Source organism: Mesocricetus auratus, unplaced genomic scaffold, assembly GCF_017639785.1.
Source record: "Mesocricetus auratus isolate SY011 unplaced genomic scaffold, BCM_Maur_2.0 Super-Scaffold_100691, whole genome shotgun sequence".
NCBI lineage: Eukaryota > Metazoa > Chordata > Mammalia > Rodentia > Cricetidae > Mesocricetus > Mesocricetus auratus.
The window spans coordinates 36506042-36524644 of NW_024429267.1; the positions used below are offsets into that span (position 1 = coordinate 36506042).

Consider the following 18603-nt stretch of genomic DNA (forward strand, 5'->3'; position numbering starts at 1 on the left):
CCATTTGTTTCAGCCTCCAAGGTTAGCCCTCTGTGACTTGGAGTCAAATGCACCTCTAGCTCTATAGTAAGCTGTCAATCAACAGGAAGAAAAGTCCTGGGTGCTGAATATAAACAGGCGAGCTGGGGCCTATTCTGATTAGAGGAAACTGCAATAGCTTTAATCTGGAAACGTTAAAGGAAAGTGTCCTAGGGATCTTACAAAGAACCCAGTGATGTCAAGTTCACTGTTGCTAAGCTTTAAAAATGTGGCAGGTAGGCAATGCTTGGATCAAGCTGGGGAATGTGGACAGTTACACACAGGCCTCAGGCCCTGTTGACTAAGAACCCTCTCTGTTCCCCAAGAACTGCATTCATTAAGTGTGGCCAAGGCCACCATGGCAGGAGGAGCAAGAAAGGAGTGGATGCCTGCCTCTTGTGGCCAGGCCCCTGTCAGTTACTATTACTGCAGAGTAGACTGCCCCCAAGTGTAACAGCATGCCAAGAATGTATTCATTTATTATCATGGCTTATGGCCCCGCAGTGTCTATGGGTCAGGTGTCTAGATACAGTTTGGTCACATCTTCTGGCTCAGAGTGATAGTTCAGGTTTCTGTTGCTGTAATGAAACACCATGGAAAAAGCAGCTTGGGGAGGGAAGGGTTTATTTGGCTACACTTTCCATACTGCTCTTCATCACTGAAGGAAGTCAAAACAGGCACTCAAACAGGGCAGGAACCTGGAGGCAGGAACTGATGAAAAGGCCATGGGGAGCGGGGGCGGGGTGAAGGGGTGCTGCTTACAGGTTTGTTCCTCATGGCTTGCTCAGCCTGCTTTCTTATAGAACCCAGGACCACCAGCCCAGGGGTGACATCACTCACAATGGCCTGGGCCCTCTCACATCAATCACTGGGCCTTTCAGAGTCCTTAGGTCCCAGATAAGGTACAACGGGTCAGAAATCATGATGACATGTTTGTCTAAAGAGATACTCTGTTTACTCCTCGCAAATATTTTAGGGAAAATCTTATGTGTAGGGGTGTGTATGTGTGCAGGGGAGAAGAATGGATGTTCAAACATGTGACAAAATGCTAACGTTTGGGAAATATAGTTAAAGAATATATCATAATTGTTTACACCAAAGTCTTTTTGCAACTATTTTATCAGTCTAAAATTATTCCAAAATACAAAAGTTTTCAAAAGTACCACCCTGGAATGTATCACAGATGACATTGTGAAAGTCATTCAGATCTCCTTTGGACCCCAAGGTGATGCAAGATAGCCTAGAAAGGAAGTCAGAAAGAGCAAATACAGAGTTTGGGCTGCCTAGACCTGCCCCAGCAGCTCCTAGGGACTCTGAGCTACCCAGCACTCTGATAGAGGAGTTTGGGGAAAGGTTTATGTCACAATATGGTTTGTAACACTGGACTCAGTACCCAGACTATGGTGAGCACTCCATAAATGTTACTGTTATTGCCTCCCTCTATATCTTTCAGTGACGATGATAGGTCGTGGCTGTGAGTGATTTAGATGCTGATCTAGTCCATTGTCTCCATGCTAACTTCCTGACATGAGTTTTTGTCCCTATAAAGGCAGGGTGGCCACTGCAGTGGGTGTGGATGTGTGTGACAGCATGAAGAACCGGATCCCTGTGGTGCTTCTGGCCTGTGGTTCCTTCAACCCCATCACGAATATGCACTTGCGATTGTTTGAGGTGGCCAGAGACCACCTACACCAAACAGGTTAGTCAGAGACCCAAGTGTTGCAGACCTGACGGATTGGGGCTTTGTTTGATGGTGTCATTGTCGCTTTGAGTTAGACTGCTTGTTGGTTCATTCTCTACTTAAGTTGTAGGATACATCTCCTCCAACCTGGGCAGAGGGCTCACATCCTTTAACTGTGTGGTATGTGCAAGTACAGCCCCAGCCGTAGAGTTGATACATCTCAGAGTCCCCGCTCCTGGCCCACCTAACATTGCCCATGAATACTATGAAAACACAGGGAAGGGCAGTTTAGGGAGACTGTACCCCACCCAGAGCCTCTTGGCTGCTCCACACACTTACCCACACAGCCGAGAATAGGTTACATGTGCCTGTGAGAGGTCCTGCTACCTGCAGCAAGTAAACCAGTGTTCAATAACAGGACTAATGTTTCTCTTTCTGAAGAATAGGCCTTTCCCTATAACAAACTGTTTTATGTATTCATAAATATATTTTATGTCTGCTTTATGTTTTCATAAATGTGTTTTGTATTACTGTGTTGCCCAAAATTTTTGCCTTTAAAGGCATTTTTACACCAGAATCAATTCCTATTTATTTTTAATATAGAAAAAAGTATTTGAATAACATGTCAGTCATTTCTTCACAGAAATCATACACAAATGTTGGCTTTCTTATACAAAATAACTTTGTTTACAAAACTTTTATTACTGAACAAATGATCACATATGCCTATTCATACAAATAAATGGTTTTACAAAGGAATTTTTTTGAAATACAAACAATGCAGTTAAAATTGCTCATTGAACATGAGTAGTCAGTTTACGAAAGAACTGTAAAGGGCCAATAAACTTTAGATAGATACTCCACATCACTAGGAAACAGTGAAAATGCAAATATAACATGGGAAACATGGTCAGGTTGTATGTGTCATGAGGGCAGTAACTGTGGCTGCAGTAGTGCCACTGAACTGCCACCACCTGTCGCTGGTGTCAGTAAACTCCAGCTGTAGGAGTCAGTACTCTCAGGCTATGAGACTGGTAAAGGTTAAAGGTTAAAGACTGACAGAGCCTGGCATTCGCAGCACAGGGAGGAATTAGACCCTCGTGTTCTGGTAGTGATCCAGTCAACCGTGAAACAGCTTTGAAGGGCTGTTTGGTATTCTGTGACCAAAAAGTATAGAACCATCATCCATAATCATAAAAAGTAGATAAATCAGTCATTGAAACCAAACCAGAACCAGCAAAGACTGAAGCAGATGTTAGAATTAACAAAGAGATGATGATAATCGATAGCCATGTGCCATATGTTCAGTGTTTAAATAAAAGCATAGGAAGCATTAGAAAGGGCCTGAATCAAACTCCTAGAAACGAGGAAAATGTGTGGGGCGAAAACACACCTGTTAGTGTTGGTAACACATCAAACAATACAGAAAAGAAAAAGGAGCAGACAGATAAAGCAGAGGGACCAGCCAAAAGAAAATGCAGAAAGAAAAAAAAAAACAATTTTAAAGCAGGGGTCACCATGATCTGTGTGATAACTTCAAGCAGCATTATACACCAGTCACTAGAATCTCAGAAGGAAAAATCAAAAAGGGTCGGAAAAATGTTTGCAGAAGTCACGGCTGAAATGTGTCCAGATTTGATGGAAATAGCCCACAGGTCCAAGGAGCCTAGCAAAGCAGGGCTTAACAGGCAGGAAGGAAACAGCCCAAGGGATGTGACCGTCATATTTCTCAAGCAAGAAGGAAGACACAAATCTTATTAACAGCCACAAAAAGAACAAAGATAAGGATGACAGCAGATGCCTTGTTACCGAATTCACTGGGAGAATTCAGTAAAATGACTCCCTTAAAGAACAGAAGGAAAGGCCCTCCAGTGAGAGTTCTGAAGCCAACTCTGTATCCAGCAGAAACGCCTTTGGAAAACAAAAGCAAAGTCAGGAAACTAGCAGACACAGAAGCAGGGAGGACTCACCACCAGCAAAGCTGTACTTCAAAAGCCATGGCCCTAATGCCCCTGGGCAGGGGGTTGACAGCTAGGGATGGGGGTTCACCCGAGGGACGGCAGAGAGTTAGAAACAGCGGCCACATGAGGCATCATGCAGTAAGATGGGGTAAGATGGAAGCTTTTTAACATTTAAGTGTCTTTAAAGGGAGGTTGACAGTTTAAGCAAAAATCCAATACTGTGGGATCTAGCCTGCAGAAGTAAGATCAGGACAGCATTCATGCACTGGTGGGGAGGGACAAAATACAAGTATTCTGCCTGTGAAATACTTCAACATTACTCAAAGTTAGACTTCAACATTACTCAAAGTTAGACTCTGATACATTAAAGATAGGTGTGTGTGTGTGTGTGTGTGTGTGTGTGTGTACACGTGTGTGTGCATGCTTGCGAATGCTCTTACATGTGTGCATCTGTGGAGATAAGAGGACAACCTCAGGAGGTTTCCTTAGGTCCTCTCCCCCCCCCCCCCCCCCCATTTTTTGAGACGTGCTCAGTCACTAGCCTGGGGCTTGGTAAGCAACCTGGCTACCCTGGCTGGCTAATAAGTTCAAGGGTTTTACCTGACTTTGCCACTATAGCACTAGAGTATGAGTCCACATAAAACCATACCCGGTTTTTTTGTTTGTCTGTTTTGTTTTGTTTTGCATGAGGTCTGAGGATTAAACTCAGGTCCTCATGCTAGAAGACAAACGCTTTGTAGATTGAGCTATTGTCCGTGCCCTAAGCCCCAAAAGATCAGAGCAGATGGCTATGGTTAATAGGTATACAAAGGAAATAATATAGTACCCAGATATACTTAGTCAATTCAGAAGATTAAAGAGGAGACAGAAAAAGGTGGGACCAACAGAAAACAAAATGAGGCCTCAAAAGCTAATGATACCAATAATCACTTTACATACAGACTAGTGACACCTAATAATTTTCAGATTATCATCTAGTAAAAGAAGCAAGTCTCAGCTATCTCCAGCCACCCTGCCCCCTCCTCTGCAGGGAGATGTGTTCCAACACCACCAGTGGATGCCTAACCCTGAAGATCGCATCAAATGTGGCCTACTGCGTTTCTTCCTACACACCCTTCTCTATAGTAAAGTCGGATTTATGTATTAGGCAAAGGAGAATATTAACAGCAGGAGCTAATAAAATGGAATGACTGTGTAATAGTATACTATAATAAAAGTTATTTAAGACATGTGAGCTATTTCTGGAGACTTCCATTTAATATTTTCAGAGAGTAGTTGACCATAGGTAACTGAAATGGTAGAAAGTAAAACTGCAAATAAGAAAGAACTGTGATAAAAACCACACTTTATATGTAAAAATATAGATATATTAAGGGGAAAGGAATTGAAAATTATCCCACATGAACACTAATTAAAGAAAAGCTAGAGTTAATATAATATCAGAGGACAGAAATTTCAGAGAAAAGAATATTACCAGGGATAAGATAGTTTTTCCATAATTGCAAACTTAACCCCAGTTCCAAAATACAGAGACCCACAGCCAGACAATATAGAGGGAGGGAGGGAGAAAGGCAGAGAGGAAGGAAGGGAGAGAGAGAGAGAGAGAGAGAGAGAGAGAGAGAGAGAGAGAGAGAGAGAGAGAGAGAGAGAGAGAGAGAGAGAATGAATGAATCTTGTAATGCTTAGCCCTAAATGGTTGTCTTTATCAAATTTCTTTCCTTGTTGCTCAGGGAATCCTGCAGAAGAAGAGATGGGAAAGAGTGTAAGAGCCAGAAGGGGTGGAGGACACAAATCAATGTGAACACACATGAACTCACAGAGAATGAGGCAGCATGCACAGAGCCCCCACAGATGTGCACCAGATAGGGTCCTAGAGCTGAAAGAAGTAGACATATTTCCCCATCCCTAACCCAGAAGCCATCTCCAACCGGTAAACACTTGCAAATGAAAATTTAGTTTTCTCTAAGGAAGTCTCACTGGGAAACAAACTACTCTAAAGGGTAGGCTGCGTGCCCAGCTGTAGACGGCCCACAGAAAATAAACTCAGCAGCATCTTTGGAGGGTCTTTGTCTCATAATGTCATATCAGGGCTTCTTATTCTCATTTTTTAAAATTGTAGTGTATGGGGTGTGTGTGTGGGGAGTAGTTCAAATGAAAATGGACCCAGGGGCTCACAGGGACTGGCACTATTGAGAAGTGCGGCCTTGCCTTGTTGGAGTAGGTGTGACATTGTTGGAAGACATGTGTTCACTGAGGGCAGTCTTTGAGGTCTCAGAAGCTCAAGCCAGGCCTAGTGTCTCTCATTCTCTTCCTGCTGATTGAGATGTAGAACTCTCAGTTCCTCCTCCAGTACCATGTCTGTCTGCACGAAGCCATGCTTCCCACCATGACAATAATGGACTAAACCTCTGAAACTGTAAGCCAGCCCCAATTAAATGTTTTCCTTTATAAGAGATACTGGAACCATGGTGTCTCTTCACAGCAATAGAAACTCTAAGACTACACAAACATACATACACACACACACATATACACACACACCACTCGTTTTTTTTTTTTACTCTACAGGTCCTTTGCATATATATTATTGTATTTCTTGTTTAGCAGTAACAATATATTCTAAATAGACATTTAAAGCTATACCATTTACAATTGTATAAAAAACACTTGGGACTTCCAAAGTGTAAAAAAACTGTACAATAAATAAGACATTGATGAAAGAAATTAAAGACCTTCTCATTAAAATGGAGAAAACTGAGGATGGAGAGATAGCTCAGAGGTTAAGAGCACTGGCTAGTCTTCCAGAGGTTCTGAGTTTAATTCCCAGCAACCACATGGTGGCTCACAACTATCTATAAGGAGATCCCATACCCTCTTCTGAAATGCATATGCATAATAAATAAATAAATCTTAAAATGGAGAAAACTTTGTCTATGGGTTGGAAGACTCAAAATGTTAAGAATTTATTTTTTGTAGGCTTTATTAATAAGTTTTATTATATATTCACTGCTCATGGTACTGGGTTTTATAAGGTCATTTTAATACAAAGTATATAATATGCTCAGCATGTCTCCCATACCCCTCCACCGTCTTCTTTCTCAGGAAAATCTCCAGATTTTTCTGTAGATTTCTTCCTAATTGCAATAGGTTCTTGGTAACAGTAAGCCGATTGTAATGTTTATATAGAATTGAAATTTGTTGGGAGAGTAATGTAACTGAAAGAGCTCAGTAGTGAGGTGACTTCAGAGCTAATTACCAAGCTGCAGCACCTGTGACAGTATCGAATTGCTGAAGATAAACAGATCAATGGAACCTCGTGACCCTATTTATATAGACAACTGATTTTCATAAAGTACAAAAGAGAAAAAGTAGAGAAGAGTAGTTTTTTCCATAAATGGCACTAAAGTAATTGGGTATCCATATGCAAAACATATTTAATCTGTAGATCACCCGTGTACTCTAATTCAAATGGATCATAAGCTGTAATATAAAGCCTAAACCCACGGAATTCCCAGAAGAAAGCATAGGAAACAATCTTGGTGGCTTGAGGCCAAGATTTCGTAATGAAAAACGATGATCAGTTGGAGTCAATCAAAACTAAAAGATGTTCCCGAGAGAAAGAAAGGACAGCCCACAGACTAGAAGATTTGCAGAGTTTAGATTTGATAAAGGACTGGTGTCCAGAATGGAAAGGGACCTCTTGACTCACTAATTAAATAAACAAGCATTCACTCAACATAAATTAATATATTTATATTAAATTTAATATAAATTAAAAATTTTAAATTCACCCAAAAGATAATGTGGATGGCAATTTTCACACGCAAAGATGCACAAAGGACATGCAGTTAAGACCACAGTGTGGCACCACCACACCTGTGAGGAAGATCCTGGGGACAGGAAGACAGGAGAGTTCCCAGATCCCATGCTGAGGAATGTAAATGGAGCAATGCCAAGTGAAGCCGCATTGCAGTTTCTTAAAAGCTAAATGTCTTCCTACTATGCGCATGCCCAAATCTGTGCTTGAATGCTCTGAGCAGCTTGAACTGTCAAGCAAGCCAGCTTGTGAGTACCTAAGCAGATTGTGACTTTGTCAAATTATACGCAACAGGAAACAGATCAGACCAACAATAGAGATGGATCTCAAAAATAATTATGCTGAGTGTAGTTGGAAGTTTTTTTTTTCTGTCTTGCTTGGTCCCGTTGGACCAGTTTCTCTCCCTCCTGTCAATTCAAGCAGCCACTTATGAAATAATCACTCAGAGGCTAATATTAAATACAGTTCCTTGGCCAATGGCTCAGGCTTCTTTGAGTGAATGAACTCAGCTCCAAAGGAGCCTATTTTTATATCACATTTCTAGTAAATTCTAGAAAATGCAAGTTGCCTAGTGTGTAATCTACAGTGACAAAAAAAATATAATAGGAGCTGAGGGGAGGAGAGTGGCCTATGGCAAAAGGTAAATAGAAATTTATGTTCCTGAGTTCAAGGACATGTCGGGGTGGGGGTGGAGACAAATGGATTCTGGGAGCTAACTGGCCAACTGACTTAACCAGAACCAGTGAGTTAATTCACTCACCAAGGTATAAGGCAGAGAGCGATAAAGAGACCCCAAAATCCTGCTCTGGTCTTGATGTGAATGCATATGAGCATGCACACCTTCACATTCCTTCATGTGCAACCCCTCACAAACACACAGACATGCACACACATGCACATACACACATATACTTACCAGACTTTAAAAAGTTGACTCCACAGAGTTAGCTCAGTCTAATATAAAATTCTATAAGTTCTTTAGGACAAATGGCCCAATTTATTTAACAAATAAATAACAAGGAAGAGGAATAAGAAACTGTATAATTCAACAGAAACTCAGAAACATGAATGAAATATTGTATATGGACCTAATTTGAATCCTGATTCAAACAAATCAACTAGAAAATGATATTCATGAAGAAATTTAAATCCATACAGGTATTAGATGTTATTAAAGAATTATGTTTCTCAAGAAGAGCTATTACTTGCATTCAAACAAAACTTGCCCTTTATTGTACAGAAAGAAACATACACAGCTGTAGCCCAGTATTCCCTGCACACCTTAAAAGGCGACATAGAACGCTGTTAGTTATCTTCAGGGCATGGAACTTCCATTTGGGTTACACTATTGGTGTGTTGTAAGTGTGCTATAAACATCTGTCTGACTGTAAGACCTGCCGGCTGAGTAGTTTTCCCACCAGCCATGACTCATATGAAAGGCCTCTGGCTTTAAGGGTGCTGTATTATGAGGTCCTCAGGGCAGGGTTTGTTCTTCACAGCCAGCTCCATCTAAACACAATCTGAAGACTTGAAGTACTTGCTGTTAGACCTGCAGGCTGTCCTTCAGCCTTGTGGGAAGGCTTTACCTGGTCCAGTGCAGTTTCAGAGAGCTCTGCTCTCCCCAAAGGTCATGGCAACCATCAAATGCATAGATAATCGGATCCTAAGGCTACACCATGTATTTATATTAGGTTGGATTTCTGTCCCTTGGTAGTGTTGGATAAAAGGTGGTGTTAGCTGGGTCACATACCACCTCAGCCACCGCTTTGTTTTTGTTCACTGTCCTTTGGAAAGCAGCTGGCCATTTCTACAGATACGCAGTGGACTCTCCTACCTGTCCCCGGACTATTGTCTGGTTTGCTTTCAGCATCCCACAGACACTTATTTCATCTTCTTCAGACTAAGCACACACTGCAAATAGAGTTGGCAAAAACCACCTGCTGCCAGACAGAAGTGCACAAGAGGATGAAACCCAAAGATAGAAGACTTAGTGTAGGGCTCGGTTTGGGGGTTGGGGTGGGTAAAACCCCAACACAGGAGAATCACATCCCCGCACACGGGAAAGGCAGCTGACTATGCGGGAGTCCCATACATGGAGTCTGTGTTGCCACTATAAGGTGGTGCTCTGTGAACTTCACTTCTCCAAACAGTCAGGCGTCATCTCCTCCTACCCACAGCCCCAGATGCCTGCTACCATCTCCCATAGGCAGACTTGTGCACCTGACACAGCCTCTCCAGGAACAGGCATTTAAATGGCGCCCCTTCTCTCCATCCTAAACGCATCGCCATTAAGGCTGAGTGGAAATCTGGCCCCACGTCTGACTTTTTTTTTCATAACAGAAACAAAATCTCTCTTCTGTTGATGTATTCACCAAAAACAACCCACAAAACATTGCTGTGTGGTACTACATACATACAAATTGAATTAGACAGCCTGACACCATTTGTTTACCGCCTGTAAGTAGACACTGTACTCTCCTGCTGTAGCTCTCTCTGCCCTTTTGCTTTGAATCTGTTCCCTTTTCATAGCTAATCCTTCTTCCAGTTGGAACTGTCCTTCATTTACTTATTTCCTTGTTTCTTCTTGAACAGAACCTTAAAAACTGCCAGAAGCACCACAATACCTCAAAGCATTCGCCCCTTGGCTCTGTGGTAATGTACCCCCTGATGATGGACACTGAGTATAGTAGATGAGAAAAAGTGGAAACCAAGTTTGTAGATTTGCCTGACCAGTCACCCCTCACCAGAGTCCCCTCTCAGTGGATTCAAGCTCCTTAACTCGAAGGCTATTGGGGAATACGCTATAGGCTATTGGGGAATATGCTATAGGCTAGAAGAATGAGAAGTGTCCACGGCTCTCCTGTGCCTTTAATCTTAGGCCCACCCAGCCTTGCACCTGTATTCTTGGGCACCACAGAAACTCTCAAAGACTTCATGGATGAATGTGCATAGTGAATGTCAGAGATTCTTAAAAGTCTGTTTGGAATTTTCATTCTTGTTTTCTGATTTCAAAAGAAATTATTCAGCCAAACACATGGCTAGTCAATAGCTTCAAACATACCTAAAGCATTCACTGAATCCGTTAAGAATTCAAGACTGTTTCTCAGAAGATGTTGGATATATTCCCAGTTGTAAGTGGTTGTTTCCCAACATGCAGTCACAAACTTACAAACGGAGGCTGAATAAAATTTACATGTTGTTTTCTGCTATTTAGATGGCTTGGTGTTTCTGATCAATATGTTTGGTCATTGGCCTATGTTTCAACAAGTTCATTTGTATTTCCTTTTTAGCATCAAACCTTGTCAGCTTAATTAAGACATTCCTTTAGCAATGAGTTAATGCCTATTCATTTTTTGTCTTTAACTACTTATGTATCGTCCTTACCACACTCCGGTAGTTCTAGGTGCCCTATAAGACCTCATTTACTCTTCATAACAACCCTATGATATTACTGACTTTACGGATGAGGAAGCTTGGGCAAAAGCTCAGAGAGTTGAAACGTCTTGACTAAGTCACACATTTAGCCAGTGGTAGAGCCATTCTCCCTCATTGCCCATAACTACCATGCCATGCTTCCTTCATTCACTAAGAATAAGAAGCATGTTACTGACGGACTGTGCTGGGTGCTATGCTAGACTGAAGGACCCATGGGGGAGAAGTAATCCTCATGATGGGGACAGACAGAAATCGAATCTTACAGAAGTAAAAATTACCAAAGTGATATATTCCACTATCACTGTGAACAGTGTGGTGATTTGGCGTACACAGAGAATCCAGGGAGGTCATTTCTAAGGTTATGAGTGACTGAGCTGGAGTAGAACCATGATGCATTACTTAGGTTAAAAGTAAGGTTAGTCAGCTGGGGCCAAGAGATGCAAAGACAGTTTCTGCCGGGGGAGGTACAAGTGTGAAGACCCTGCAGCAGATGACACTGTGACTCTTAGAGCTTTGACAATCCATTACACATCTCTCTTTTTCTCTCTGTTGCACATGGGAGCCTACACACTGAACAGTGGATGACTGGAAGCTGGTTGGAAATGGCTGAAGCCGTGTTTGTAGCATAGTAGTTGTCATGGTTTGGCTATAAACTGCCCCTCACAGACTTGTGTATTTGAGAAGTTGGTCCCCAACTGGTGGTGCTCTTTTGGGACTTTGGGAACTATGGCAATACCCACTTTGAGTACAGGCCCAAGCTTCCATTTCCTGATCTTCCATGATGAGAACAAGCTGCCGCATGAGCCCCTACCACGACAGAGCCAACCACTGTGCCTCACAGCTCAGTGTCAGCCACAGGCTTTTAGCCTCTCTCCATGAAGGTCACTATGGGCACCAGGAGACAGAACTGCCCCTTAAAAAACCTGGAGTGGATGAGCAGGGACAGGATGGGTACTCTGGAAAGCAGTGCTTGGAGCAGGAGAGAGAGGCCACTCCACTGTCTTTCAAGCTGAACGTCACAGTCCTGAGAGAGTCCTGCAGAGAAGGGAGGATGTTGAAATGCTGTGTGAGACCATGTGACCCAGAACCTCTAATGTCCTCAGGGACAGTGTGGCAAGTCCACCTGAGGATGTGTCTCAGCAACCCTGGAAGGCAGCTTTTCCAGGTGACTCTCTGGGGTAACGTCAGAAAGAAGAGAGTAATGGTTGAGCAAGAGGGTGTGCTACTGAGGTTGGTAGCGTAGGGGTGGCGGTGGTGGGGCCTTGTGCTGTGGGTCTTTCTGGGAGTATCCTTAGATGATCCTGGAAATATCAAAAGTGAAGACAGCAGATGGCTGGGGAGAGCTAGGAAGAGGGCAGGCTGAGCCCTCGAGAGGCGGAAGCACATCGTAACCAGTGACTGATGCTGTGGAGGTCCAGTACAGGAAGGGGTCTCAGGGTCTCCAGACACTGGGGGACTTTTAGAAACAAGAAAGTGGAACCCCAAGGTGACTCTTCTGTGCAGACCTGAAGTAGACCAGTGGTGTAGTGGTCAGATTAGGGGTGAAGAGAAACATGTCGGAATCTAAGGCCAGTTTGTGACCATGGTTTTGTGGGTTCGTGGCAGGATCCCTCAGGACAAGGAGAAGTGCCGTGATGGGAGGGAGTGGAGAAGAACTGAGGCAAAGGTAACCGTCCAGGCCAAGGAGTGTGGAACCTTAGAAATGACTGTGGTGTAGGCAGAGAGTCTCCAGAGACGGTGCAGTAAGCACAGTTGCATTTGACAAAGAAGCTGCTTCTGCATCTCAGGACATTTGAGTCGAGTGGGCCACAGAGGAGACTGAGGTGGGACCATAAGATGGAGTAACAGGGATGCCTAGGACAGTGTCTCGTGGGGGATAAGGAGAGGAGGGTGTCACGTGGGGAACTGTGCACAAGGATGAGGAGCAGCTGTCAGCATGTAGGGTTACTGCCCCTTACGCTAAGACAGGGAAACTGAGCACAAAGGTTGCACAGCTAATATGGGGGACACTGAGGCCTGTCCTCGGCTCTCTGTCCCCATGGCTGGTGTTCTTTTCATGCCCCACCCCATGCTGCAGAGAGCCAATATCAGGTTATTATGAGGTCTCCAGATGTGGAATCTGGACAGGGACAGACATGGGCAGGGCAGAGTCTGAGGCAACTAATGAGAGTGGGAAGTGGTCACGTGTTATTCTTGGAGTCCAAAGTGCCAAGTCAGGATAGACCTTAGGTGAGGGGACTGAGTACCCACTGGACGGAATCTGCCATGACTCAGGAATCCTCAGTCTTCAGAAAAGACGCCTCTTTCAGCCTTGGATTGCTGCCCACAGAGCTCAGCTGAGGCGTGGTTGCCTCCGGGTACCAAGATCTTTCTGATGTCTCTCAGATGCCCAGACTCACAGAACAAAATGTGGTGGTGGTACAATCCAGAGCAGATACTGTACCCTCGCTGTGATCATGGGTCACAGAAAGGCCACTGGCTTTGCAATTGGTCTTGCTGTCAAGCCCACTCAGTAGCCACATGACCTTGGGTAGTTTACTCCACCCAAGTCAACTGAAGTGGAGTGTACTCAGTTGTCACATGGGAACAGCATCTCTGACCCTCACAGGGTTATTTATTTTAAGGTTTAAATAAAAGGCTCACACTGCCTACCGGTGCGTATTCGACCTTGCTTACATTGTGTATAAGCCCCAGCTCAGAGCCGGCCATGACCACAGGGGTTAGCATAATCTTCTCATATCTATGCATGGAAGAGCCAGAAGCCTCAGAATGGTGTCCCCTGTTTTCCCTTAGTCCTTTCTTGGTACTTTATGGTGTTATTTCCTAACGATCTTGCCCCACATGCTTTGTGGCATACCAGATTAAATTGCATCATAAAGATAACAACAGCACAGCCCAAAGCCTTGTCCTTTTTTGTTCCCCTTTGGACAACCTTGAGGAGGGGAAAGGTGTTTTATGGCTCCCAGTTTTTCCTCACAGTGACTTGCATTTTAAACGGAGGCGTATTTATCATGACATCATTTACACTCACAGTTTTCCATGTTAAGTAAAAATGTCTGATCAGTGTTCATTATGATACATAGTCCCTTTGCTCTCCTTTCCATTTTCATTTTAATTCTCTGTTGCACAGTGCATATGGAGAGAATTAAATGCATCATGATAAGGCAGTGCAGTCCAATCTGAGATAAGGGGGAAATTAAGCTATAATAATTCCATTTAAGCCAGTGACAACCCCAGCTCTGGGTCTTCTGGGCTTTCAGAGATACCATGAGAGCATGAGTAAATACTGTATAAGCTCAGCATGTTACTTTAATCTTGGGCTCACACGGACGTGTATTAATCAAACAGAGTGATTTTAATATATATTCATGGGCAGTGTTCCAGCTTGGTCTGAAGGAAAAAAAAAACAACTTAGTTTTCACATTTCTAATTTAAAAGAATTTTCCAGAGGAGATAGGTTTAAGAATGTTGAATTACTCCAGCAATTGTTTTGAACCAAGATGATTTTCCCCATTACATGAGGCTTCCAGGAGTTGAGGTTGTGTGTCTTATATTCTTTCAAAAAAAAGGAGGTGTTTTGCTGATTTAATAATACATCAGCATTTTTCTTGTCCTTCTGTTTCTTCCTTGAGATTCTGTTGAAGAGAAACAAATCCTAAAAGTGTCTGCGAGAAGGCAGTTTCTGTGGCAGGTGTCACAGCATCCGACTCTGCCACTCAGGGCTAGGGTGTGAACGTTATTGCACTGGCGTGTGTGCTCTCTGCCCTCGGCTCTTCACAGAGCCCTGCATGTGACCATTCCTGTCCAGCGCTGTAACATTGGGGAACCCATTGTTCATTAACTAAGATGCCCCCAACTCCTTCTCCTGCCTTCTCATCTTCTCCTTTCTTCCAAACGAATACAAAACTGAAACATATCAGTGTTCTTGTTTATCTTCAAAAAGGGTTACTGTAAGCTGTATCTAACAAGATGCTAGTTTCTGGGATAGATAAGAAACTCTCCAGACTGAACCATCTAAACATTCCGCCCATCCAAGAAATGAGCCAAGACACGACGAGACATTTCACCAAGGAGCATACCCAGAGAGTAAATAGTACCTGGAAAGATAGTTAGCATTCGCCTGTAAGAAAATGCAGCTTTAGAACCACAAATGACATTATGACACCACCTTCTAAAGTAGCTAATATGCAAACTCCTGGCATCAGCAGGTGCCAGGAGGAGCACTGGGAACTGGCTGCCTCCTAACTGATGGCAGGAGGGTAACATGGAAAGCATGTCTGATGACTTCTTATGGAACTAAACATCCAGCTACCATATGACCCAGCAGTTGTACTTTTGGGCATTTATCCCAGAGGAATGGAAAGATGCTCACATACGAACTGCTACACAAATGTTCATTACAGTTCCACTCATGCAGCCAAACCCCAGAAATCACCCAGCTGGCCTTCAAGCAGTGGCTGTAGCCACATGGCAGAATTCTCAGCAGTACAAAGAGATGAACTACTCATCCAGCACCTCAGCTGAATTTCTGGGGAATAGGACTGAGTTAAAAATGACATTCCCAAAAGGTCATATGGTACATGGTTATACTTATTTAATACTCTTGAAATGACAAAATTGTATAAGACTAGATTAATGGCAGCCAAGGATGAAGGGCAGGGGCTCAGAACCAAGGGAGTAGGCATGGCTATTAGCAAGCAACATGATACCAAGACAAACACAACATGAGACTCAGATAAGACAACAATGTCTTGTCCTTGCAGTGATGAAAGTGTTCATGTTTTGATTGATGGTTACATGGAAATTGTAATGAGATAGTCTCTGCAGAACTGTTCCACACTCACGCCTGCTATATGCATACCTTTGAATGAGTGCATGTAAAACAAGAGAAGTCTGAGGAAGGCCAATTGATTATGCCAGCCTCAAGATCCTGGTTGAAACATTATGGTATACAATTGGCAAGCTAAGCAATAGTGTAGAGACCACCCCAAATACCCATTCCTGATAATGAACTTGATATCTATAACCATCCTGGAGCCTTCATCCAGTGACTGATGGAAGCAGAGGCAAACACCCACAGTTAATCACTGAACTGAACCCAAGGAACCCAGCGACAGAGAGAGAGGAGTGATGAGCAAATTGGCAAAGAATGGGCTGGCAAAACCAGCAGAGACAGCTGATCCGAACAGGGGAGAGCTCTTGGACCCCAGACCAACAGCTGGGAGGCCAGCATGGGACTGATCCAGACCCCCTGAATGTGAGAGTCAGTGAGGAGGTCTGGGCAACCTATGGGGTCCTGAGCAGTGGATCAGTGTTTATCCCTCGAATACTAACACAAAGAGGGATGCTCTGTCAGCCTGGACTCTTAGGGGAGTGCCTGGACCCTACCCTGAGTGAAATGACAGACTCTAGATATCCCCTATGTGGAGGGAATTGGCAATAGGGTGGGAGGCTGGGGGGGATGGTGGGCAGATGCGGAAGGAGGGGAGGGAGAGGGAACTGGGATTGACATGTAAAACAAGCTATTTAAAATTAAAATAAAAAAAACATTATGGTATAACACTGTAGGCTGTTACCATTGAGAGTAGCCGTATGAATGGGTACATAAGATCACTCTGTTAGTTCTTTAAAACATGCAAATCCATAATCATCTCAAAGAGTTTGACCAGGAATACACAAGGCACAGCGAGAACACACTGGGTGTCTTCCAGCATCACTCTCCTCTCTGCCAGTGCCCTTCGTGCCCCACATAGTCCCAGAGGTTAAGTGCCAAGGACCTTGGGTTTGTGAGTATTTAGCAAAGCCCAGGGACTGCTGCTGTGCCAGCCCATTAGGCCAAACTATCAGATCCCTAAGGAGAGAGCGCCAGGGCTAGTAACCATCTCTGCCTTACAGGTAGGTAGTGACCATCACTCAGAGTCAGGGGCCAGCATTTGGCGTCTCTGCCTAGCAGACTATCTCGGCCACCCATGCAAAAAGCATTCAGCAAAGCCAGGGCAGCATCAGATCAGACAATCGGCAAAGCAGAATTCCCAACAGCACAAAGGGCATTAATTAAAACGAACTGAATAGATGTGTCTGTATAAATATTCCTAAAGATGAGGTTGTCAGGATAGAGTTAGACCTTTGGGAAATTTATGAGTTACTGATAATTATAGGGAAAATAAATTTAAGAGGACAAAATCATTTAAGAATAGATTTTATAAACTAATGAGATTGGTTAGTTAGGGGATGGATGGGAGGGAGTGGGAAGGATGGAAGATGAGACAGGTAGAAGTGATGAGCAGAGACTCTGTTCTGGGTACTGCGTTTCACAGCTCTGACTTTCAGAACATGGAATCACATGCCAGAGAGGCTAAATGCATATTGAAAGTCTCCCAGGATGCCCTGGGTGAGCTCAAGATGAAATACAAACAGTAGCAAATGAGCCTCACTATGTCACAAATGAATATTTAACTGCCTGGAGGAAGAGAAAGGAAGAACCTAGCCTTGGCTCTTTGAAAACAGCACCAGGATGGATCCTGCAAAGCTCAGGACAAGCATATGCAGGTTCATTCTTCTTCCTGCAGGGAGTGCTTGAGCAGCATCCGAATATAAATATTAGAGTCAAGCAATGGAGTTTGTGATTGTAAGTAAGAGGCAGGTTTATTGCTACCGAAGAAAGCCATTCCAGCAAAGGAAGGGAGTCTGTCATGGACTCTAGTATTGACTTGAAAATCGAGGTTTCCATGTGAACACATAGTTCAAATACACACACACACACACACACACACACACACACACACACCATAAGTAGTTATAAAGAGGTGTGAGAACTTGTGTTATAATGGATAGATAGGTAAATATACAGATTAGATGTAGTAAGGAATATGTATGTGTGTGTATGCATACATACGTACATATATGTCCCCAAGCCTAAGACCGGGAAGATGGCTTAGGTGGTAAAGTGCTTGCCACACAAGCATGAAGACCCGACTTTAATCTCTAGGACCTACCTAAAAAGTCAAGTGCAGCAGTGAACACCAGTAATACCAGTGCTTATGAGGTCAAGACAAGAGGATTCCACCTCTGGAATTCACTAACTAGCCAGTCTAGTCAAACACACACACACACACACACACACACACACACACACACACACACACACACGGAGGGAGAGGTGGATGGAGAGAGGGAGAGGTGGATGGAGAGAGGGAAAGATGGATGGAGGGAAGGAAGGAGAGATGGATGGAGGGAGAGATGGAGGTGGTAGGAAGACATCTCAAGTCTAAAACAACAAAACTTCAGTAGCAATTGGTGCAGTTAGGCCTCTTGGCTTCTAAATGCCATTCTGTAAAAGACAAAAGAGCTCCTTGGAATGTTTGGACTGTTCCCTGGCCAGGTGGCATAGGAACTGTAAACCCTGTTGCTGAGACAACAGAGGCAGGAGGATCAAAAATTCAAGGCTGCCCTGAGCAACTTAGAGAGAGCCTGTCTGAAACACAGAGAAGACTGGGATGTGCCTCAGTGGCAGAGCATCTGCCATGCATGCCTACAGCCCTGAGATCACACCTAATACCACAGAGAGGGGTGGGGTGAGGAGGAGGCTGGATCAGGGAAATGGTGAGCTAAGCCTCCACATCTTAGGGTTCCAGAAAACAATGGCATGCTTATACAGTATGAGCATGTGTCAAAAAAAGATGCAGAACCAA

General features: G+C 43.7%; 1 protein-coding gene across 2 annotated transcripts in view; it reads left to right on the forward strand.

Moving 5' to 3' along the window:
- Nucleotides 1-18603, forward strand: part of Nmnat3 (nicotinamide nucleotide adenylyltransferase 3) — a 115699-nt gene that overhangs the window by 56540 nt on the left and 40556 nt on the right. Inside the window, exon 2 of one of the 2 annotated variants that reach the window (XM_013120984.3) lies at nucleotides 1568-1717. The exons of the other annotated variant lie outside the window; for it this stretch is intronic. Within the exon in view, the coding sequence (XP_012976438.1) occupies nucleotides 1609-1717 (109 nt within the window). The 5' untranslated portion in view covers nucleotides 1568-1608. The remainder of the gene's footprint in view (nucleotides 1-1567; nucleotides 1718-18603) is intronic. 2 annotated transcript variants of the gene reach the window in all.